Below are 26,188 nucleotides of genomic sequence, written 5' to 3' on the forward strand. Positions count from 1 at the left end.
AAACTGTTTCGATCCGCGCCAATAAGCACCGAGTTCCGTGTTTCAGCCAAGTGTTTCGTTTCGCCGATTCCGCCTAGAAACTGGCTCGGGCCGCGGCTATAATCTCGAATGCGACTCGCGTTGCAGACACGTCGCAGTTTGAATGTCTCGGAATGTGGAATCCGTGTGTGCACCACTTTCAAACATTCGACCCGGAAAACTTCGAATCGGGTAACAGTAAGTTACCATCGATCGTCTTGTACTCCTCTGTCTATATCGTTCGAAAGGGAATCGTCAAAAGTTGGTTGGATTCTCGATAGAAAGAATCGAGATATATTCGGCGCCATATCGTGTGATGTATCTTTGTCACGTAGAGGGAGTCGTTTTAATCAAACTGAGATATTAACTTGTACAGTTTCGCCGTATCATATATCCTACGTAACGTTTGCTCTCGTTTGACCTCCATTTTCGAGGCCCGTTCGAACGAATTGAACGGTGTAAACAGATTTCGAGATTTGACCGGTTCGATCAATCTCTCCTCTCGCGCGATACGCCCGATTTTTCCTTCTTTTTTTTTGCGTATATTTGTTTAGTTAAAACCGCCCGCAGCGACAATTTCGAGGGTTATGTACCTTTTTCCCTATGGCACGGATCAACGAATCAACGTTCAGCCTTTTGTAAAGGGTTCGCATCCGTTTCAAACTCGCACACTTCGAATCATTGCGGCGCTCGATTCGATACAGTATAATCGGCAACTCTGTGCAAAGTACGCTTATCTTCCTCGATCGAATTAACGATTCGTGCTCGGCTCGTCGAATCGTAATTTGGGAACAGATGGTCCAAAAAAGGCTGGTCCAAAAAAAAAAAAAAAAAGAAAAGAAAGAAAGGGAAAAAACACGATCGAAAGGATCGTGCACATTGTTGCAGAGGAGAAATAGAGAAAGGTTTTTCTCGAAATGCGAAATGAACTCGACGCGTTTCGAAAAATTGAAACCTTGGCAGCGAAATATTATATCGCTCGAGGATCGAATAAAGCTGGAACAATACTTACGCTCTTTTTTCGCGACAACAATGAGGGGGGGAAGAAGGAAAAAAAGAGGAAAGAAATTCCTCTCGGTTGCTAGTTGACCGCGCGAGTTTCAGATACCTGAAGAAGACAGTCTCGACGACAGGCTCGATCTCGGCGATCGACTGGCAACGCGATTGCCCCGCGCTTCGAGGGGAATCAAACGATTCTAATGGACTGGGCAACACGGTTCCGTGAAGCGTACGGCGAGCGTAATAGCGCGAGGCAGTTTGGGAAAAAAGTGGCTCGTTACCGAGAAGTAATTAGCGTACCCAAACGTGACACCGTCTAATAGACGATCCTTTTTCTTCTCTTTTTCGCCGATTCATTGATATGCGGGTTGCAAATAAAGAGGATTCATCGGTACGAGGGGACAAAACAATGGTGAACCAACGTCCGTACGTTCCGTTTCACGATCGAACCGGCCGAAAATGCGGCTCACGCGCATCAAACTGTCCTCTCTCTCTCCCTCCCTCTCTCCCTCTCTCTCTCTCTATTCGAGCGTTTCGGGGATCAACGAATAGGGAGATCGATGTCCAATGAGAATTTTCTCCTCGTGAGAATTTTTTCGAGGAAAAGAAAAAAGAAAAGAAAAGGAAAACCAAAGTCGGAGAAGTTTTAAATTTTCTTTTTTCTGATCGAAGATTTCTCCTTTTCTCTCCCTCTACTCGAGTTTCGGGGATCAACGAATAGATCGATGTCCAATGAGAATTCTCTCCTCGTGAGAATTTTCTCGAGGAAAACGAAAAAAAAAAAAAAGAAAGAAAACCAAAATCGGAGAAGATTTTTAATTTTTTCATTTTTCTGATCGGTGAAGATTTCACGGTAGTAGAGATGGAGGAGGGGGATGGGGAGAGGGATGGATCGATCACGTGGCCGGGAAGAACGCCTATAGTAGAGGCAACGGTCGGCGTACAAGTCCCGGAGACAACGGTGACTAGAGAGGAGTGAGCGAAGAGAGAAGAACTGCCTTATAGGGCAGTTAAGCGCACGGCGGCGACGACGCCTCGGCTCGCCTCATCCACGGTCTCGTCTCGTCTCGTCGCCCGGCCTCGCCTTCGGATCGGATCGGATCGCCCATCGCACTTCACTCGCCCCGCCTCGCATCGCGTCGCGTCTTCTCGCGTGTACACGAACGCCCGTACCGACGGTCCCGCGACCCCGATCCTTCCCAGAACGCGCGCTAGAGAACCGCGTCCGGTTTTTAGCGCGATCTTGAAAACGGAAAACGTTCCTTTTTTCGCCCCAACCTCGGCCTCTGCGCGCCGCTCGGCCTCGTCGTCCTCGTCATCGGCCTGCATATTCCAATCCCCTCTTCTCTCCGTTTATCGATTATTCATCGATTGCACGATCGTAAGGATCGCACGAGGCGTAATGGCGGGGGTGAAGAATCGGTTTAGTTGGAAAAAAGAGGACAATGTATATATATATATATATATTGGATGGATACGTACCCTCGCGAGGAACGCAAGGAGGGAAGGGGGCCGGATCGCTGATCGTTCTCGAGATATCAGTGTTCCCGGAGGAGGTGGGTTCTAGTCGAAGGAAGAGAAAAGGAGCGAAAGGAAGAAGAAAAAGGGTGGATGTACGTACGCACGTACGTGTACGTATAAGACTATAGGACGAACGGGAGAAGACGAACGGGAGAGAAAGAAGGGAAGGGTAGGAGGAAGAGGATGAGAAGGATGAGGTGGCGCGATAGCGGCAAAAGATGAGGAGAGGGATGGGAGATGGAAAACGTGGCCCCAAAGAGGCCAACGATCGAGAATGACCACCCGACGTCCTCTCTAGATAACGATAAATCTCGACACCCCGATTCGACAACCCGTATACGTAATACACACACACACACACACACATATATATATACACACGAAAGCAGTGCGAATTAATCGTTTCGAATCGCGGCGGTTCGTATTTTTGATAAACCCTTTACAGAGATGGGGGTTACGTTAGCAAAATTGGATGCATCTGCAGAGGAGAGTAAATGGATGGATGGACGAAATCCTCGAATGAGTTTCGGAGAATCGGAGACAGAGCGGTGGGATCGGTGGTGGTGACGATGTAGTTTTCGGTAAATGTGTCGAAGCCCACCGACCCGCGATACGGTGTCGTTGCCCTCTTCTGTTCGGTCTGCTCGATGCTGGTTGCACGGCCTGCCGCCGCCGCCGTCGTCGTTGTCGTCCACCTCTCCTCCTCCTCCTCCTCCTCCTCCTCCTTTCTCATCCCTCTCTCGTGCCCAAACCCTCCCTCCCCGATAATCGCCTCTCTTTCCTCTCATTCTCTCTCTCGCGACGCGTATATACGAGAGCCGCCGCCGCTGCTGCCGCTGCCGCCGCCGCCGCTGCTGCCGGTGCCGCTGGTGCCGCTGGTGCCGCTACCACCGCCGCCGCCGCCGCCGCCGCCGCCGCCGCCACTGCTACGAGCGAGTAGGTTATCCCTGTCCCCTCCGCGGGACCATCCTCTTATTCCCACTCCTCGGTTCGGAGCACCTGTCGTGCCAGGGAGTTCGGCGCGTTAGGGGCGCTCGCCGGAGGTAAGTAGACGGCAGGTTATCAGTCCGCAGAACATCTTCGTCGCGAACGGAACCGTAAACCAGTGTGGTTGCGCATTCTTTCCGTAGCGGAGCAACGGAGAGGACGAAGGAGGAGGAGGAGGGGGAGGAGGAGGAGGAGGGGGAGGAGGAGGAGGAGGAGGAGGGGGAGGAGGAAGAAGAGAAGGAGGAGGGACGGAGATAGAGTGAGGGCGCAGGGTGGAAAGAAAGACAGAAGGGGGGAGAGTGAGAGAGAGGGAGGGAGGGAGGGAGGGAAGGGGGAGAGAGAGAGAGAGAGAGGTATGAGAGGAAAGGTGGAGGTAACAGTAGTGGAGGAGAGGACAAATTGACGAACGTACGTCGCGGATCTTTTGGCGGATACGCTACTTGTCGTCGTCGTCGTCGTCATCATCGTCGTCGCCGTCGTCGGTGTTGCCGTTGCCGTTACCGGTACAGCCACGCACTGCCGTTATCGATGCTCAGTCGAATCGGCTACGATCCAACGGGAGTTTCGTATTCGTTCTCTCTCGCTGTTGTATCGCGCAACCGATATACATCCTTCTCCCTGACCTGACGATCTCTTCTTCCCTTTTCTTCTTTTTTCCTTATTTTTTTTTTTTTCCATTCTCTTTTCTCTTCTTTAATTTATTCGCGCGTATTTATTTATTTATTTTTTTTAACCCATCCTTTTCCCCTTTTCCTTCCTTCTCTCCTCCTATCCGTCGATCGTTCGATCGTCCCATTCGACTTTTCGCGACGATCGAAGAAAATATAATTATCGCGAAAGAATAATTATTCGCCAATGTGCCGGGCGGGAGCTACGACGATGATCGGTCTCAGTCGCGCGACGAACGCGATCCGATCCGTGTAAAAAATCGGCATATATATATACATATACATATACATATATATATATATATATATCGTCGGGTGAATAATAAAATAATTTTTTGAGTGTTGAGTGACGACGAATCTTGCGCGTCTTTCGTCTCTCTCTCTCTCTGTCGGGGAGAATCGAATTCGGGGGGAAGAGAGGAGGGGCGATAAACGATCTGCGCTAGTAGATAATAGATCTACAGCACAGCTGCGATTTTTCGACGCGGGATCCAAGGAACGGAAGTGAGCGGAAGGAAGGAAGGAAGGAAGGAAGGAAGGAAGGAATCCGAGAAGAGGATTTAAGCACGAACGAAGTTTAACGAAGCTTGTCGTTAGAGGAAGAGAGAAGCGGGGTTGATAAGGCGATAAAGCGGCTGCCGGGATGCGGCACGAGGAGCCGCTAAGCTGCAGCTAACACGTGGCGACTCCACGCGCACTCCGCGATCCCTAGGTGAGTCCCTAATATTATAATAATAATAATAACAATAATAATAACAATAATAATAGTAATCTCTCTCTCTCTCTCTCTTTTGCAATTCCAATTCGAATTATTCGAATCGTCAGTACTTGGAAGTAGCTGGGTTGAACGAAGGGGGGACACGCGAGGGGGGCACGGTTCCTCTTTTCGGGTTTGAAACGGGGGTTTCCCCCATTGAAGCGGGAGGGCCGCCTGGCTGTTGGGACAGTTAATGCGAAGCCGGGGCCGATGATCCGGGGCTGTGGATATAAACGCGCACGCGGATAGAGTGGACCACGGCGAAACAGGCAGGCGGATAAGGTTCTCGTACGAGGAAATCGGGTGGGGAGGGAATGTGGTCGGTCCGCAGGCAAGGAGGCCCTCACCAAATTTTCGTGCCGCTGGTCTGGGCGCAATGTGCCTCGAATCTCCACGTGCTTCCACAGATCCTCTCTCCTCCTCGCTCCCTCTCGTATCCTCTTTCTCTCGCTCATTTGCCATCTTCAATCGCGAACGCACCGAGCCACCATTCCCGCGGGCCACTCTCCTCTTCTCTCCCTCTTATCTCTCTCTCTCTCTTTATCCTCTTCTTCTTCTTCTTCTTCTTCTTCTTCTTCTTTCTTATTTCGTATCCGTCTCTCATTCTTCCTCTCCTCGAGGATCAAACCGCTTCGCGGAGCACCGAGTTAGCGCATTCCAACGAACACTCGTACCCGTCGCTACTTGCTACTTCCGTCGACGAATACGTCGTTTGATTCCTTCCTTCCTTCCTCGAGAGGAGATTAAGAACGACGAAAATAATCGGATAAATTAATTTAATTCCGTGCGAACGACGCCCACGAAACGCTGGTAAATGCTCAAAATTTTCATCTAAGAGAAAATGTTTTTAACGAGAATGTTTGAAAAAAGGGGGAGGAAAAGTTAAAATTAACCATATTCCAAAGAGCGGGGACGATTCTTTGATCAATACGAATCTTGTTAATCGCGACGGATAACCGGATTCTCGAAGAATCGATGTTTCATTCGCGGCTATTATGCGAGCCCTGCAAAGGAGGGTCGACTAGGGTGACCGATTCGGGTCCGCTCGATACACGGACCGGCTCTCGAATATAACGCGCGTGCATAACATGCTAAAGAAGGAGCCCGTACACCTGGCTACTACACCTGCACGCTACACCCGAAAAATTCGTTTCGAAGATACGCCGATTATCGATTTTGTATCATCCTCGGCCTAATTACGATCGGCTCCCTTGCCCAAAACTCTCGAATTCATTTGATCGAATGGCATATACCTGTTTAACGAAACTTAGATCTATTCCAGTTAAAAAAGTTTTATGTTTTTCAAATGTGATGCAAATGTGACACGGTCGACCGATGATCGATCGTTCGATCGAATAGAATTATGATAATAAAAGTTCCAAAGTTTAGCTTCTTTGAAACGTTATACCTACGATCGAGTCGAATGATCGAGTCGAATGATATCCAAGATGTAAAGATTGTGGAAGAATGGCGAAACGTTCGAATACGCGGGGGAAAAAAGCTGGAAACGGAACTGTGAGAACCGGATCTGATTAAATGGTTTAAAAACAGTTGATAAAAGTCACCTGTAAGTCTTTAGCATCCTCGGTATATCGTCGTAATCTTCGTTAGAAACTCTCCTGTTTTTTATTTGTATAACGTTAAATTGACCGGTTCGATGATCGAACGGCGCGCTTAGATCGCGACAATGCGGCGCACGACGAAGCGGAGGCCACGTGTGTGTGTGTGTGTGGGTTGATCGAAACGTTACGAGCTCATCAACGGCAAGGAGAAGCATCGATAAAGAAGCGCGACCCAACTTGCTTACTTGGCCCAACTTAGCCGCGGCTCGTGTTCTTTTTAAAATTTGCATCGAAATAAGTCGGCGAGCGTCCGTTTGCCCATCGCCGCCCCGTCGTTGGCGGGCAAAAGGAGTACGCTAACGGTTTTCGAACAGGTGTCATCTCTTTTTTCCGCGCTTCATGAAATATTCACCAGGCATACGATCACGTTGGTACCAAGCGCTAATCCGTACGTTGTACGGGGGCATTCAACCTCCTGCTGGCCTGCCGCAGCATTGGGATCACGCCCGACATAACTTTGCATTCGTTTGCCGATGTAATTTCTCCTCCGTGCATCGATATTATCATACCATCGCTTCGTCTACTCTAACCAAGACGCGAAAAGAAATAACGATGTCGCGACACAACCGACCTTTTCCTCCTTCCCTTCGCGCGAATTTCGTGGAAAGAAACACCGTTGCGAATACTCCTTCCTTTCTCTCTATTCACTCTTTCGCCGAACGAACGAACGAAATATTCGAGTCGATCTTTTTCGCTTAACCTAACCGCTTTAACTGTTCGAATAACGCTGTAAACCGCAGGCGACGAATTTTCACGCGGCATTCGCGCGGCAAACGGCGAAAACGGTGAATATCGATGGATCGATCTGTATTCGCGTGTGTATCGCGAACGGTTATCGGTTTCTGGCCGGCCGATAGCCATACTCTATAATGCTTCACGCATCAAGCGTCGCGAACACTGGTCGAAAGCGTAATCGGGGCAGCGGGGGGGTTGCGCGGAACGGGTGCGTGCACGTATCGTTTACAACGGACGATTCGGAACGGGCGCGTGTGGCGCACTCTCCCGTACGAAAACCGGTATCAGCGTAGATCCGTCCCATTATCCATTATCCGCCACGGTGTTACGTTCGTTCGGTATCCGCGCTTTCGCTACAATCCGGCACACTATTGAAAACTATTCGTTAATGCGATACGCGACTCTACGCGTTGTCATACACGCGATTCACTCGCTCGTTTCTGTATTCCGTAGCCACGATGGGGGCGAGGATTCTCTCTCGTTCATATTTCTCGACTCATCGTGGCCGACTCGCCACGCTGAGAGATGAAGAGAAAAAGAAGTCCGTTTCGTAGAGAAACGGATTAATGGGACGTGGACACGGAGTGGAAACGGAGCACGTTACGTGGTCGTAGTAGCGTTAACCCAGTTTCTTTGTTATTTCCCTCTTCGTCCCCCCCTTCCCTCTCCCCCTCCCCTCCTCCCGGTTATTCCGTAGCCAGGTCGAACGAGGATAATGATGATTCGCGACAGCTGTCGGCTGTGCGGTAAACGATTCGAGCCTCGACACGCCGAGCCGCTTTTAGAATTCGTTCGACCGTACTATCCTGAATTTCAACAGACGATCGAGCTCCTCGTTTCGAACGGCTCGTTTTCCTTCGTTTGCACGAATATCGCGTATATCGTGCGTCCGATCTATTCGATCGGATCGTGCCGAAAGAGAACGGTGGAGGGGGGAGGGGGAATATAACGTAACGCGGCACGATACCATACGAGTCCAATAACGCCAGCCAAAGAATTTCCTCCTAAGTTTTATCGCGAATCAACGTCGCGTCCCGGATGCTGCGAGCTTTCCATCCTTTACGGGAAGGACATATGTAGTACGCTTCATCGCGTACATAACCACGATACGACTATAGTAATCGTAAATTCTCTTGGTCCGCCACAATGAACCTACTTCTTCCTCCGCATCTCGACGATCTCTCTCCGCGAATCAAATTGATTTTCACCCATTAGCAAGGAGGAAAGTACTTACTCGGCTCGATCGATACCGGCTTGAGAACAGCTGACGGATATATACATATACATACATATATATATATATATATATAAAAGAGATGCGGGTTGACGGTGGTGGTGGTGGTGGTATTGGAATTTCGTAACGCGATGTCGTCCTCTTCCCCTCCCTCTCTCTCTCTCCCCTCCCCTTCCCCACTCTACTCCCCTAGAGAAACGAGAACTCGTCCGGTATCGCCGCCACTTTCCTCCATTCACGATACTCTCTTATCTGGCCCGTGTGTACGGGGCCTTATTTACATAAAACGTACACGTACACGCGAATGCATTCACATGCATTCGAATGCACGGGGGAAGGGGATGGGGAGGGGGAGGATGTGCGAGCTCGTGCAAGCTCGAGCACGCGTAATACGCGGCTGCCACGCAGCCCTCGAGACGTAGAGACGCGGACGTAGCGCACGCGATAATTGCCGTTCCGATGTCGTCCGTCCGATGTCCTCCTCGTCGCCGCGACGCGCGATCACTGGGTCGCATTAACCGTTAATGTTAACGCAACCGATCTCGACCGCGGTGAATGGATCGTGAAGTCGTGATTACTCGAACTCCGGTGTACACGGAATCTCCCGCTTCTCTCTCTCTCTCTCTCTCTCTCTCTCTCTCTCTCTCTCTCTCTCTCCCCTCCCCTTCGTACGCCACGCTCCACTCTCTTCCATCTTGCCAAGCGATAATAATTCTCCGACGCTGGGTATCGAGGCAACAAGTCGCGACCGGACACGTTTACGTAGTCCGAAGGTCACCGGTTGACCGGAACGGATTTATTTCGGATAGTTTCGTCCATTTTGCCGGGGAAAGGATTAATCTGTTACGTCTATCCATTATTATTATTTTTTTTTAATAAATCTACGTTACAAGCCAACAATTTTCTCTCTCTCTCTCTCTCTCTCTCTCTCTCTCTCTCTCTCTCTTTCTCTATGAAAAGGCATATATATAATTCGATAACTGAAGAAAATCGATCGAAATAAAAATCCGCGATATATTGGATATTCAATAATGACGAATATAGTATGAATTATTTATTATTCTTAGCTCTTAGAATTTTTTCTCTCTCTCTCTCTCTCTCTTTCTCTATGAAAAGGCATATATATAATTCGATAATTGAAGAAAATCGATCGAAATAAAAATCCGCGATATATTGGATATTCGATAATGACGAATATCGTATGAATTATTTATTATTCTTAGCTTTTAGAATTTTCTCTCTCTCTCTCTCTTTCTCTATGAAAAAACATATATATAATTCGATAACTGAAGAAAATCGATCGAAATAAAAATCCGCGATATATTGGATATTCGATGATGGCGAATATCGTATGAATTATTTATTATTCTTAGCTCTTAGAATTTTTTTTCTCTCTCTCTCTCTCTCTCATACTCTATGAAATATATATATAACTCGATAACTGAAGAAACTTGAAATATTCGTATCACGATCTTATCCTACTTATCGCGTGCATTACTGGTGGTACGAAACTATTTCGAAGATACCGTTCGTTTAAAAGTAGCGAGGTACACGGGGAACACGTTTAAGCATGTTAAGGTACGGATCGTGAAACGTGTTCATTAAGAAAGAAATTCTCTTCCCCCGAATAATTCTGTCATTTCTCATCGCCGCTAATTGCTGTTCGCGCGGTCGATGCATCGTTAAAAAAAAAAAAAAAAATAATGATATTTACATTTTTACGCGATTATAATTAATCGTTGCTCGTGATCAAATCTATGAGGTGGTTTTTTTTCCTTTTTTTTTTTTGCCGCGGAACGAGTTTGTCGTTACCGCTTCGTGATCACCGGCCGTTGTGCGTCTATCTATATACGTTCGTCGGTTTTTATTCGTCGATTCGACTTCGCCGACGGTTTCGAAATAATTTACCGTTCACTTTGGCGACACTTACAAATTGCACGGGGATATAAGAATTAATGACAGTAACAGTTAATGACCGGGGGTATCGACTACCAGAGAGATCCACGAATCTCTTTTCTTCCTCCTTCGTAATGACCCGTAAATGTAAAACCCTTTTTCCCCAACGCGTTGATAGAATTCACGAATTTATTTAAGAATATTTTAAGCTTAAATTTAAAACTTCAAATTTTCGATCGAAATTTTTTTCTTTTCTTTTTCTTCTTCTTCCTCCTTCTCTTTTAAAAATCCAACCCATTTTGGCAATGGGAAAACAAAACAATAAAATACGGATACGAAATAAATACTCTCGTACCCATCGTAAAGTACAAGGTATCTATCGGTATTATATTTCTTCAGTGCTTAATCAAGCGGCCGTTTTACGACACGTTTTAACGCCACGGGAAATTAAACTCGCGTTAACAGCAGGCCAACCGATCTGGCAACGCAGGCGCGATCCAAAGATTTTTGCGATTTATTATTTTCGCGGGGACGAATCGCAGTCCGCGCATCCGGTTTCGTTCGCTCGAACCGAACAGGAGAGGGGGGAGAGGGGGATCGGAATATGGGAATGGATCGTGGATAATAACTCGCGAAAGAGAGCGCCGCCGAGAAATACTTTACAGCGTGGGATTCTCTGTCCGAGAAGTGGCGAGTCGGTAACACCGTTACCGATCCTCCCTCTGAGCATTCCAACTTTGACACGTTCCGGGAAAGAACTCGCCTACCTTTCGAAACGGAGCCTCGAGCTCAAGTTCGAGAAAGAGAAAGAAAGAAAGAAAGAAAGAAAGAAAGAAGAAAAGAAAGAAAGAAGAAAAGAAAGAAGAAAAGAAAGAAAGAAAGAAGAAAAGAAAGAAAGAAAGAAAGAAAAAAGGACTTATATAGAAACTGATATATATTATATATTATTATATATAGAATGTATATTGAATGTAATTGACAGCGAGTGAAAATTTCGATTCGTCCCCAAACGATCCAAAGGGATCGAGTTTCGAGTTGAAGAAGAATTTTTGGAAAGAGGATTTTTGTTTTACGTGACGAGTATCTTGATATAAGACGTTTAAACGGATGGGGACGCGAAAGGATTCGATTTCCCGCTACGAGGGAACTTTGTCGCGGACTGTAATACGCGGGAATAGCAATTACACTGTAATAACAGTACTAACGATAATGGTTGCAAGAGCAGTTAACATTAACGACAGGAGTGATCATGCCGATGCTGATGGCGACAATAGTTGCATCGTAACTTTTATACGCATGAGTTGCTTCGTAGGCGTTCCGATTAAGTGGCGCGCGCCAGTGTGTGCGTGCGCGTGTGCGCATGCGCGCGCGTGTGTTACTAATCCTCGACCACGAGGATACGTATAACGTTAAAAATCTAGGGTAGAGAAGATATGTATGTATATAGGTCAGACTGCTTTTCGTTATAATTAGTCAATTAACATTTCCCGCTTCGCAGAAACGGCCCAATTAAAATTTATAAGGTAGAAAACTATTTTCCTCGAATTGTATTTACAATCTTATTCATCTTCCCGTATCCTCCTGCATGCTTCCGCAAGCGGTTCGATCTCACAGCTTGTACGTAAACGTTAATCGGTATAGACACGTATCCCGATGCAACGTTACATAGGGGATCGGGGGATTTAATTAAAAAATTAAATTCCCAGACAAAACAATAAACGCCTGCCCTCTCCTCCCCCTCTTTCTTCTCCTCCTCCACGGCCTTTCTTCTAAACCCATGCATCAATCAATCCCGATCACTTCTAACAGACCTTCTATAACCGTGTTATACGTTTCTCACGGATCGCGAAGATATTATACGGTGTACTCCAACAAGGTTTTTCAACCACGGTAAAAGAACACGGTAAAACGAAGCGTGACTAAGTTTCTGTCAATATTCCTTAATCCAATTCGCGCCAATTTCTTTTTTTCTTTCTTTTCTTTTTATCCTTTTATCGTTCCGGAAGAATAATCACTGTGTAGGAGGAAGAAATGTATAAATCATAAATCGACAATTACTCGAATCATCGTGATTGTTGTTGTACTAAATTTCGTATTAGATCGCGACTAATATATCGAAACGAAATTTCCGCTCGCGTTAATTAAATACGGCGTTTGCCGTTCCTCGGTGTACCGCGCACGACGGCACGCGAACGTTGTTGACATCCAACTATTATTCGTAATCTGTGACGTGCCACTTACGCGTGCAACATAGTAGTAAACTCAATTTTAATTAACGTCCTCCGCGCACCACGTTCTGCGCAACCGGCTGCCTCTTCCCTTTGCCTCATCTATTACGGCGCGCGGCAGCTTTACAATTGACATGTCGTCTGCATTGATGATGATACTTCTTCTCTCCGCGCGTTCCCGTTCGTCTCCCGTTTCGTCGGAACGGGGGGGGAAAAAAAAAGAAGAAACGACGAAGAGGGAAAAGAACGAAAGAAAAAGAAAAAGGAGAAAAAGAAACGTTCATTTTACGACACGCTATATATGTCGTATCGCTATTAACGATGTGGAAGCACTTTTGCTTCGCGACGAGGTATCCTTCCCCCCTCCACCTCCCCACTCCCTCAAGCGGTTCTCAAGTATATAAATTCATACAGTCGTACATGGATGAAATACCACATGTCTGACAGAAATTAGATTTCGCGAGACATTGGAGACGGAACTGGAAGAGAGAATTCCTTCCATTTCGTGTGAACGAAATTAGAATGAACGATTGAATTTCAAAAAAATTTTCATCAATTGAACTTCGTCTCTATTCGTCTCGTTGTTAGACGATCGCAAGTGTGATAGAAAAATCGATCAAAGACGCGATAAAGCTGAAAACATGGCGAATAGATCGCTGTTAAAAGAAAGAGAGAGAGAGAGAGAGTTGTAAGGCGATCGGGCTGTCAATTGAAATCTCGAAGCGATTTTATTTAATGCTTGGAGGGAGAGGAAAAGAAACGAAAAGAAAAGAGAAGAAAAAAAGCGAACGACCAGAACCCAATCAGCGAGTTGCCGTTTCGATTCGCTCGGAGCAAAATCGTGACGTAACGCTAACTGAAAACTTATTATTATGCCGCGACAATCGTGAAGCTAATCGGTAAATCATCGACTGGCTCGATCGTCCAATGTGACACGGTCCACGCGATTGATGTATACCTCCAAACATAACGTCGAAATCCATCGGTTTAATCTATTCATAAAGATGGCTTACCGTGCAAACGGACCACAGTCGTCGAATGGTTTTATGAATGGTCGCGTGGAACAGGTTTCACAGTTCGGATACGGGATCGTTAACTTCATTTTTATCTTTGCCAACGTTTCGTTTCAATCCCGGATATCCGTATCGCTTCGATTTTTTTTTCTTTTTTTTATTTTTTACGCTTTCGTTTTTTCCCCCCACCTCGAATATAAAATTAAAAATTTGAAATCGATCGATCTCGAACCGATCGATCGACATTCGCAACGATCGAAACTATCCATTTTGATTAAAATTAAAAATATATATATATATATATCTTTAGAAAATATAATCAGGTTTTAAATATATATAGAGAGGAAAAATAAAAATAAAATGCAAGAGACGAACAGGCTTTTTAATTGTCATTTCCATTTTACTCATTTATTCTCATCGGAAGGTTGATCGTGGAACGAGATATCGTTAGGAATCGGTGTGTTTAAATTTACAATACACGCAAACGCGGCGTTAGATCGTGATCAAAGAAACGAACCAGCCGAACCGGTAAAATGCTTATCGATTCATTAGCAACCCGGCTATCGACTACATTGGAGCCAACAAAGTACTAAAAATAAGTAGGCCAGACACTACGAAACCATTACAAACCAGTTGTAACTTCTTCCCTCCCCCTCGAAAAATCGCCTTTTTTTTTTTTCTTTTTTGCACTTTGCAATAAAAACAGCCCGTCCCGACGGCGTGGCTATCTCCACGGACGGATCTCGCCACGAGAAATCGGTAATGTAACAGTTGAACGGATAATAATCAACGGGTTGGGTCAATCCGGGAATAGAAATAATATTAACACGAAAATATAAATCCGAAAACCCGTTTCATCCGCTCCGCTCATTTATCATTCCATTCAATGATTTCAATGCTTCTTTCTGGTATCTCGAATCCTTATGGCGTTAATGGCGGCGGAAGATTTGATAAACGACACGACGGTCGTTTCGAGCTTTGTAAAAAGATACGATTAACGGATTGATATTGGTGGTAGGATGAAAATTTTATTCGTTACAACACAGACGATTATTTAATCGGTCTGAAAAAATTGATCGACAAATCTCGAATAGCCGCAGAATTTAATATCGCGCGCTCGAACCCCCCCCTCTTCTACCCTCCCCTCATAACTATGATTTCTCTCTTGGAGAATCAATTTTACGCCGAGACCTCCTTGGGATTCGAAGCGCGACCTGGCGGATAGTATTCAGTTAATTTGCTCGCTAGACCATGGTGGTCGGATAAATTAAAATAGATCCGGCTGCAAATTCCTTTTGCAGGTTGCATACGATTACAATCGGGAACGTGCAACACCTCTAACGACAAAAACGTTTCTCGTTCCAGGAAGGCGTATCTCATCGTGAGAGGCTGGGACCTCCAGGATGCCAGGGGTGTGGAGGTTGCTACGTATGCTGATCTATATGGTGAGAAATATTCACGTTCTGCGTACGATTTTTTAATAAAAAAAAAAATAAGTTTTAATAAGAAATAGAGTAACGTGCGAAAATGGATCTCGGGTAAAATAATTGAAACTTCCTGGTTTAAAGTAATTTCGAACGAGAATCGGCCAAAGGAAGTATGCTACTTTCTCGTAATGTACCAACGACTCGATCGAGTAATGAAGGCTGCAACGAGATTAACGATGACCCGTTAATAATAATCTAAATTTAAATAATAAAATTCTTATATCATTGATATATCATTGATTTTGCAAATCAATATTTTTATTGAACTATTTAAATAAATAAAATATAATTTTAAAAATATTAAATTTAATGGAATTCAATGTATCGTTAAAATATAATATTCAATCATTAGACCATTATTAATTTCAAATTTAATATAAATTTTATCAAATTACTATAAATAAATAAATTGAATAAATAAGTTTAAATAAACAATATATTATTAAAATAATAAATAAATATTTTAATCAAAAAATTCGTTCACGAAATAGTAAAAATCGTTATTGTATTTCGTTTAATAAAGTTCACATTCGAATTTGCGCGCGTTAAACAAGGAGCGTATGTTTATTAGACTATGAACGGGTGAAAAACGAGTTACGGATACTGCTATTAAATTGCATCGACTCGCGCGCCGAATTGAGATACTGAGCCGAAGTTGGAAGGGAAAGGCTCTCTTCAGAAGACCGATCGATCATTTCCGCTGATTAACGAATTCTAATAATAATTCTATAACCATGTGCGAAATACGGTATACGGTAGTTTCTTCCACGGTGTCAGACCTCTTTCCAACATGTGCTCAACGACGATAATCTTAGCATCCATTACCGGCCGTCCAACGATTTTCACACGACTCCTCGCGTGTTACCTGTTGTCTGCTTAACCGTTCCTTTTTGCGAGCCAATTAAACGTTGGATACTTGGCAAGACAATGGGCTATAATTTCGAAAAAATCGCCGATTCGATCCCCTTGGATTAAAGGGAGCGAATATGCGGAAGGGGAAAAAGGTACGGTTCGCAATTAGAAATAAAGAAGAGAGAGAAAGAGAAAATTGTCGGATGATCGTTACGAAATGATGCCTAATGAAAAATTCGTCACAGTCGGATGACAATGCGATGACGCGGCAAAAGACGCGACAGCTTGCAAGCGGATATTCGTGCCTACTCTAGGTACCGTTACGCGTATCTTACGACCTTCTTTTCCTCCTTTTCCCCCTTGCACCTGCTTCCTCTGAAAGTTATTCAGGACCTCTGCACAACCTATTGCCCCCTCGATGTTGCGTCTGCAGAGTGAAATCTCTTATTGCGGTTTCGCGCAGGAAATGCGTCATCCACTCGCATATTTGCATCCTTCGATATTTATGCGCTTCCGTATCCACTCCACTCCTCGCTCCATTGAATATATTTTGTATTCATCACAAGCGTCGTGTGCGAATATCATCTTGGACGTATTCGCGTCCTCTTTTTTCTTTTGTCGAGTTCGATTCAAATTTGAGATATAAATTATAAAAAAAAAAAAGAAAAAGAAGAATTTTATTTTCAGAGTTTCAGAGTTCCAACGATCTATAGTTAGCGCTGGAATTCTGAAATCGTCATTCCTGGTAACTCTTAAACAATTCGGAAAAGCAATCCATCCATCGGTGATTAACCGTTGTGGAGAAAAAGTACCGTAAAAATCTGTTTAACTATTCGTTCTTTGCTTCTGCCTACATAGCGCGACAATACGCATATACGTTTTTAAAGAAGAGGCCTCGAATGCGAGGGACCACCGAAGACTTTATTAATGCCTACTTAAAAGAACGTGACACGAAGAAATAGTTGCTCGTCTCCCGGTGAGTGAGAAGCGCATAAACGAACACAGAGGAAGCTATTTCCTCGTGTGTCGCGAGGAGTACAATCGGGTACACGGAGACGGGCATTAGTATTCGAACGCCAGAGGAGCCGCGATGGGAAACTCACCTACCGGCTTGCCTCACGTTCGAGTAACTCGGAATACTGATACATTCGCTGTTATAACGAACTTGCCGTCGAGTCGTAAAGCCTATATCCCGCGAATTGCTTCCGCCTCTATCGCATAATATAAATATCGTTTGCCATTCATTTCACGTTCTTCAGAGGGATAACATCCGACGCGATTGTCTCTCCTCGACTAGACAGACGACTAGATGTGCGGAGAGCATGCGCATGCGTCGATCTCTTCCAATAAATTAATCAACCAACATGGATTCCAAATGGACTTCGAAATCCGTTCTTCGTCGCGTCCCAAGACACGAAACGTGTTTTAACAAACACGTTTTTCGTTTTGCGGTTGAAATCGCAATTTTCTACAACCCGTCTTGTCTACTAATACGGTACAAATAAACGTGTTAAAAGAGACGTGGCTTCTCTCATTCATTCCAAGCGTATCCTCGTGTCTGTTCCCTCGTTCGCAAACGTTCGCGAATACGACATCGAGTAGGAATAAAATCCGAACCGTGAACCGATTGATCCTCGATGATCGACCGTGAATCAAGTCGAGGCAAAGCGAAGCAAAACGAAGGGAAGGGGAAGAAAAACGAGATGCTGGTAGTTCGGAGTTTGCCCCGCAAGGGGGCAAGAGAGTGGCGCGCGCACACACAGGCGCGTGGTGTATAACCCCGTTGGTATACCACAGGTGCGTAATCATTTCTAATGAAACGTTGTCATTTAACAGTGCGATTGTAAGAGCGCAGAAACTTGTTTTCACTTGCGCGAAAAACGGCGACCGTTAATGCAGCGGTAAAGACGCCTCTCCCGTTACCAGCATTGCGCGCGACCACGATATATACGCACGGGAACACCTTCCTTCAAACATGCCCACTTTTGCGCTTACGTGTCGCGAGGATTTTCTTCTATGATTCCCCCGTTTCAAAAAAGATCGCGACTCGTTTCGTGTTCGAGCTCGATGGACGCTACGAGCGGATGAAGAACGTAAAGATCTATTTTCTAGAAAATACCTTATATTATTATTATTATTATTATACGCTTGCCTGCTTATTTTCCTCGCCTACGATTCCAGGATCCGTATATAATTCCATTCTCTGTGTTAATCGACGTTGCACGTGGGAAACGGCCGGATCGCGATAACGTTACGATCCTTCACCGTGTGTCTATATATTCTCTCGAGTACGAGTACGAGCTCGAACGAGTATGAGTACCGATCCGTACCATTGATGGAATACCATTGCTTGTATTTATTTTTATTATCGTTTATTCATCGCGTTGGAAATTACGATCGAGTAGGAATGCAGAGGAGGGGGAGAAGATTGGAATGGTGATTTACGATAAACGTAATGGTATAATAATATATTTCATGAAATGAAAATAAAGATACCGGATAGAGATCCGTGGAAGAGAAATCGTAGAGATACGGCCGGATAAGGCTTGTTACTGGGGAACATGTACAGGAAACGTAACTACGGGAAAAAGTAGTATCGCGATATTTGCATTCGGTTGATCCGGTCGGTATAACAGAATTTTTCAAAGATTGCATATCGATCGATCGATACAATTCGCAGCGTTCATTTTTCGCTTACTTACCAACTTGTACGCGACTATGGCTACGTTGCAGGTGCGGAAACGACCGTAACTCGACGATTCAATCGACCGAGAGATTAAATTATCTTTCGTTTAAATCAAGACCGATGCAGATATATTTCGACTCGAGCATCGTGTTGAAAGGGTAATCGCGTACGCAAATTTTACGAATATAATTATTGAAAATTGTTTATAGAATTTTTTAACCGTTTTTCGTTACGTTTTAAGAATTATTCGTGGTAAAGAAGAAATTCGAAGCAACTCGAAAAATACCAAGGATCCTTCGAAATAAAAAAAAACGTTCCGCAAGCATCGATAATTTAAAATTTTACAATAATAATTTTAAATGAGTACCGCTAATAGTCTAAATATAGAAAATATAATTACCGTATATTTCTCTGCATGTTATACAAAATATTATTATCCGGAACTTAATAATCGTTATAAGTGATCATTAAAGAGAATTGTACGAGCATTTAAGTAATTAAACGTTTATTATATCCAATTTGAGAGGAAACACGATTACGCGGAAACGGCAAACATACGCGCACTTTAAGCTACAATAAATCTAACCCAGTATTAACAATTTTATACGCATATTTATGTACGCATCTAAAATAATTTTCAACAATTTGATCGATGAAATAATTGGTATGAAATAATTGCAGACAAAACCAACTGTGGCCATACCGTTTAAAAATTATTATTTCCACCGATCTATCTCGGATATCGCGATCGAAACGTCGGAAACGCGCTCAAATTTTAAGATTTTAAGTATTCGGTTACGAACGATATTCGCATTCGCGTTGCCAGAGTGAGAAAAGAGAGAGAGAGAGAGAGAAAGAGGTCGTCGAGTTGAAAGTATAAAAACGTTGAATTGGTTGGATGCACAGGTGGTTGGCTTGAAGAGCGTTGGTAGCAGCAGCGACATTTGGCCGCTGGAAAGGCCAGAGGGAATGCCAGCCATACAATCCCTCGAGGTGATGTGTGGAAAGGATCACATGGACGTGCATCTCTCGTTCTCCCAACCCTTCGAGGGCATCGTCTCGTCCAAAGGCCAACACGCGGATCCGCGATGCGTCTACGTTCCACCGTCCACAGGCCAGACCTTCTTCTCCTTTCGGATAGCCTACGCGAGGTAAGATCTCTTGTACTTGTCCGTCCAACCGTCTCTATCCGTCAAACGATCTTTATGGTTAAGCTCTCGCGGCGCACGCTCGATTCTATAACAAGATATGCGCGGGAACGGTTAATCGATTGTGCTGAGAACAAGCGAGAGAATTGTTAATCGGATTTGATTTCAATTTCTTTTTCTCTTCTTTTTTTAAATTGAAATTACTTATCGTGTACCTTCTCGCCGAGACAAATTGGACGAATGATCGGACTGGAAATTACAGTCAACGATTAATCAGTTTATCGATTAATTTTCATCGAATTTTTTCACACGTTTATTCAATGATTTAAGAGTGAAGGCTTAAATCCTTCCTGATCCCCAGATGCGGTACCAAGCCAGACATGCACGGACAATTCTACGAGAACACGGTCGTCGTCCAATACGACAAAGATCTGCTCGAAGTGTGGGACGAGGCTAAACGATTGCGTTGCGAGTGGTTCAACGATTACGAGAAGACAGCTTCGAAACCGCCTATGGTCATCGCGGATCTCGACGTAATCCAGTTAGATTTCAGAGGTACAGTTTCTCCATCTCTCGGCATTTACGCGGTTCAATTAATCCATTAATGCTCCAGAGAGATCGTTCTCAGAATCGAGGGCTTTTTGATATAATTTTAATCGCGGTTGTTCGTTGAAGCGATTTCGATGTCACTGAAATTTTACGCGGCGAGTCTATGTGTATACATAACAAATACGGGACAAATGGATGAAACGGTGATCCCCGTTTGTGCAAAGAGTTTAACACGAGTTTAAATGATCGCACAGGTAACTCGTGTAGCAGCGGTTGACCACAGGTTAAAAGAACCGCAGCCTCGCTTAACTCAACTTCCCTTTATACGCATGCGTATTATGCTTAGAGATCGAATCGAATAGATATCTCTCTGGTCGTTGCAGGCGACAACGTGGACTGTTGGATGGAAATTCAACACGGCAAGGGGCCCTGGGCACCACCCGTCTCCGGAATAGTGCCGCTCGGCTCCACCCTCACCCTGGTCGTCGCCATAAACGATTATCGAGGTAACGAGGGAAAAATCATTTCGCGTCGAAACGAGATCTATCTGCGTGTATATATTTAATTTCTGGATTTTTTTTTTTTTTTTTTTTTTTTTTTTTTTTTTTTTTTTTTTTTCTTTTCCATCGATCGATCGGATCACAGGTGAATTCGACATGCGCGTCAAGTCTTGCGTGGCCTCGGACGGCGGTGGGCACACGATACAGCTGAGCGACGAGTTCGGGTGCGTGCTAAGGCCGAAGATGATCAGCCGATTCTTGAAGGCGAGGGGCTCCGACGATCGTGCAACGGTCATCACTTACGCCTTCTTTCACGCGTTCAAGTTCCCGGACGCGTTAAGCGTGCACATCAAGTGCAAGGTAAACGATGTTGGATATAAATATACAACGGATTAAACAGCTTACGATCAAAGGCGAAAGCATTACTCGAAAATATTATGAAACGCGGTGAGGCCTTTTAGCCTTTTAGCCTTTACCTTTCCTTAACTCCACAAGTGGTGTCCGACAAAGTAAAGAGCAAATATTTACGATATTAAACAGGTAAACGAGCGGTTTTTAACGAATTTACTCGGCAAACGAGACGATCGATCTTGAACCGAACGATTTGCCTGTTCGTTATACAAATTTGCGAAAGAGGGAGAGAGAGAGAGAGAGAGAGAGAGAGAGAGAGAGAGAGAGAGAGAGAGAGAGAGAGAGAGAGAGAGAGAAACGAAAGCGGTTAAATTGTTTCGATCAATGTCAAGGTTGAGATCTGTCGTCACGGGTGTTTGGATCACTGTCAGCTCAGCGGATCCGTCGGCCACTACATTCAAGAGCGCAAGGATCAGATACGACCGCAATACCCGCAAACCACAATACCTCCCACCGTTCACAACAACGAGGATGACAACAACAGTGCCGACAAGGGTAACGAAAACGCGGGAGGTGGAGGCGAGCAGGCGGATGGTTCCCTTTACGATGACATCATTCAAGATGGTGACGAGATGACCTCGATAGGGGGGCACTTCTTGGGGGTGGAGAAGTCGGTACCGAAGGCGCAAGCGCAGACGAGCAACCGGTTGCCAGCGCCAGTGGTCGAGATACCGAACGAAAAACTTCATCCGGACGAGACGACCGATCCCTCGAGCCGACCGTTCCTTGTGAGTTCGCAGCGCCAACTTCTTTTTCAACTCCACTCTCTATCATTATTATTATTATTATTATTATTGTTGTTAGCACGAAAAGGGGGGAGAAAGACGAAGCCTGTTTTCACCTTTGTTTTCCAGGATCCAGCACGGGTAACGAGATACGAGAGCGATAGGGACAAATTCCCTCACGGGCCTCGCAATCTGGAGGGGGACACGATACCGAGCGTGACACCTCTGTCGTCCCCTAACGGCAGACGAAAGAGATCGGTGGTTGTGTCGGATAGGAAAATCCGTAGCGCGGACGTCGGCGTGAGCGGTTTATACGAGGTGATCTCCGAGGCCGATCTAGCTTTCAGCCCGGACACACACGCGGAAGCGGTAACCGTGTTCCAAGGTAGAATACGGGAGGAAGTGGTATACGGTATCTGCCTGCCCATGCCAGGTTTCAGCGCCCTCTTCATCGTGGTGGCGCTGTCCGCGGTCGTTTCTGCGCTTGTCGCGGGCGCGATGCTGCATCGGTTGCAGGCGCAACGCGAGGCCGCCGACAGCAGAAAGAACAATGGAGCTGTGCACTCGACCAACGGGTGGTTACCTTACGGGTTGCTGCGCGTACGTTGCGCGGCGAGACCAGCCCATCCGGAACAGATTCAACAAAAACAAACGAATCCAGTCGCAGCCACGACGAGTCCACCGGTCGAGAGAGGAGGTTGACGGACTTTCCGTGACTTTCCGTGTCGCTCGTGTCGCGGGACGCGCGACCGTGTACCACGCTCCACAGAAAGACAATGTGCAATAATCACGCTGTACAAAGTATTTTAAGTGCGTCGAATCGTACGCGCGACAGTCTCCTCCATTATATATCGATATTACGATCGCATCAATGGGACAAAGATGTTATAAAAAAGAAAAAAAAAAAAAGAAGATGCAGTTGGTGCGTTTCATAATCCGAGAGCCTTCGACTCCTCTCAATCTCCCCTCCTTCTCCATCATTTATCTATCTCCCCTCCCCACTCTCCTCTTTCCCTTTCCTTCCTCTTTTCTTCCTCGTCCAAGCAAAGCAAACGAAAGCGTTATCGAACGATTATTTTCGACGAGTAAAAAATATTGGTATTGGGTAAGTAAGGAAAATAATCATCGCTAAAAAACAATATTCGCCGGAGGACGAGTTGATGAAATATTCGCGAGAGGGATAGTGTGTTGTTCAGTTGTACAACGAGTGTTTCCTCTCGAGTGTTGAGTGAATATTGTAAGGAAAAAAAAAAAAAAGAAAAAAAAAAAAAAAAAGAAAAAAGAAAAAAAAACACGTTTCGCTTGATATTGCGAATAATCATATTATCAGATAATTTGTATTATTCTTTCGTTCTTCGATTCGCCATTCATTTCGCTCGAATCGAAGATGATTAAGGGAGGATTAAACGAAATACGCGTCTTTTCCCCCTAGATAATTGAACTTGAACTTGAGAAGGTGCGTACTAATATTTTTCTATAAGTCTGTAGAATACGAGAATTAAAGTGCGATTTAAAAAAAAAAAAGATTCGTTCATTTGTAAGTCGTAACGCGTATTTAGTACTCGTGTCTTATCTATTTAATGATGATATTCGCTAGAGGTGCTGATAACGATCAATATATTCATATCATAATTATATAATAAAAAGTTGAACAGACAGATCAGATATAATAAAGATTAATATCATCATCCAATTACTATCGAATATATAATTTTGTATAAACTATATATAAGTAATTGTTGAACGAATCGAATTAAATATTTTTCTTAGAGATCGACATTTTTGATATTTGATATATCATATACAAATGATAAAAATCATTGTACATAAACGAAAATATTTTCGAACAGATTTACAATCAAAATTTAATATCCTATTTCTGAATTTGAATTCGTAAAATTAATCGCGCGATTAACTATCGTGCAAAGACATATATTTTATTCCTTAAGCTTTGTACTTTTTCACATTTTTCAGAAAACTTTTTTTTTTTTTTTGTATTTGTATCTTCGCATAAAATTATATTTGTATAAAAAATAGAATTAAAAATGTCTTATTCATATGTAGCAAATAAAAAACTTATTTCAAACTTACACTTTACCTCGTCTTTGCCGCTTTTCAACAAAACTCGCATCTAATTTCACGGGTATCTTCAATATTAGCTAATATCGTGTATTGCTAAACGCAACGCAGATTGATAATATAATAAACTTAAGCTAGCAGCACCTCTAGAATTAGCTTTAAAGAGGCTGAAAATAACAGCTGAAAATAACAGGTGAAAAATATTTTGCGAAGAAAATTTGAAACAATTGAGCTCGAATCTTTCTCTCTTTTTTTTTTTTTCCTCCTTTGTTTCATATTTCGAGATATTTATATTATTATACGCGAGTAATATAATTATAAAAATTTCAACATGATTTAGCGTATGCCTGTCGATACATCGACATCTCCAATGTAATATCTTAAAAAAGAAAATCGATTCGATTGTATAGAAAGATATTTAATATCCTGTGAACAAGATCCCGTATTCATCGAGCTTGAAATATCATAAACACACATATATCCGAAAAGCTGTTTTACAAAAAGAGCTATTCGGTTTAAAAGCATTTGTCCAAGAATAAAAAATAAAATTCCCTAGATTCACTTTTTCTTCGACACGTGTGTCGATACTTATTACATATACATATGTGTAGAAATAATTGTTAAAATGAATGTAGAGATTGGACAGTTGCTGGAAGAGTACTTTTAACGAAAGGAAGAAAAGGATCGAGTCGATTGATCGAAAGATTGCGTTTTTTTATTTAACATCGAATCAATGCCAATAAATATATTTACAGAACCTTGACTATCTATCTCCACGGAATCAACGGTTTTTATTCTCTTCCTGCGTTCTTTTATTTTCCAAAGCGAAAATGATCGAAGACAATTAGAGTTCGTATTCCATTATACTTCTCTCGTGTATTCGCTAGCTCGAATGAGAGAGAATATATTCGTGTGTAGAAGAAGGGCGGTAAATATAATTAATTACAATTTATTCATATACAAAAAGAAAATGAAATGCTAATTAATTTTGTAAAAAAATACAATCATCTCATCGATGAGAAATAATTTATAAACATGTTTATATCTACGTGTTTATACGTTAATATTAAATACTATATTATTATCTCTTATATGCTATCACAAACTACTGACTATTCCTTTATACATCTTGTTCGATCTTAATACTTTGTATAATTAATATAAAAAAAAAAAAAAATAATTTAATTGCATAAATGAAAGATTGAAACCAAATTAGTCGTTTTTCTTTTTTTTTTTTTTCTTTTTTTTTATTCACTACGATAATTTACATATTTCGACTTCTTCTTCTTCGTAGTAAAATGTCGATTATCGATTAATCGTCAAAATATTTGCTTCGTATATTAACTTCGTAATATAAAAATTATTGAACGAAAGATGATATCTTCTTTCGAGAGAGAAAGAATGGCGAATATAAATTCTCGAAAAGAATCGAAACATCGCGTATTAACATATATAAAATTCAAAAATTCTTTGAATATTGTACGACGAAGAACGAAATCTCGGGAAGAAATGTATACTCTTCAAATATTTATTCTAAGAGGAATACGAAATTCAACATATCCAAGAATATATTTCCACGTATTCTGTATCTGTACGAATACGTTTCAATGTTATACGTTTCCTTTCTTTTCTTTTTTTTTCTTTTTTTTTTTTTTTTGGCACAATAATTACGTATAAAATAACTTTATCTTTATGAAATATCTTTATGAATATGACCGTCCCACCGAAAATTCTCCAAAACGAAATTACCCGAAAGAAAGATAATCGACATTTTACTCGTAACTGCTCGCACGATATTTTAAATACTCTATTTAGTTATAAGAAAAAACTTCGTTACATGGCAGCGCGTATACGTATAAACTAACGTAGAAAAAAATGTTCGCTTCACTGAAGCGAAACCTTTCGTATTTAACGTTAACTTAAACATAGGATTAATAAAAATCGAGATAGAATTTTTTTAAATTTTTAAGTAATAGTTTCGTGATAGTGACTGGCTCTTACACCGTTACAAGTGTACAAGATATATGGTATATGAATCCGTAAAAAAAAAAAAAAAAAAAAAAAAAAAAAAAA

General features: G+C 43.2%; 1 protein-coding gene across 2 annotated transcripts in view; it reads left to right on the forward strand.

Annotated features, from left to right (window-relative positions):
* LOC122714560 overlaps positions 1-23,354 on the forward strand; it is a 30,215-nt gene extending 6,861 nt beyond the window's left edge. The window contains exons 1-8 of one of the 2 annotated variants that reach the window (XM_043935995.1): positions 3,932-4,905; positions 15,044-15,123; positions 19,610-19,854; positions 20,213-20,406; positions 20,784-20,906; positions 21,046-21,260; positions 21,644-22,039; positions 22,166-23,354. In XM_043935995.1, coding sequence (XP_043791930.1) covers positions 15,082-15,123; positions 19,610-19,854; positions 20,213-20,406; positions 20,784-20,906; positions 21,046-21,260; positions 21,644-22,039; positions 22,166-22,738 — 1,788 coding nt within the window. In that variant the 5' untranslated portion in view covers positions 3,932-4,905; positions 15,044-15,081 and the 3' untranslated portion in view covers positions 22,739-23,354. Of the gene's footprint in view, positions 1-3,931; positions 4,906-15,043; positions 15,124-19,609; positions 19,855-20,212; positions 20,407-20,783; positions 20,907-21,045; positions 21,261-21,643; positions 22,040-22,165 lie in introns of those variants that run through there. The other variant, XM_043935996.1, reaches the window with a different exon arrangement.
* The last annotated feature ends 2,834 nt before the right edge of the window (positions 23,355-26,188 follow it).

Source organism: Apis laboriosa, unplaced genomic scaffold, assembly GCF_014066325.1.
Source record: "Apis laboriosa isolate Shangri-la unplaced genomic scaffold, ASM1406632v1 scaffold33_cov142, whole genome shotgun sequence".
Classification (NCBI taxonomy): Eukaryota; Metazoa; Arthropoda; class Insecta; order Hymenoptera; family Apidae; genus Apis; species Apis laboriosa.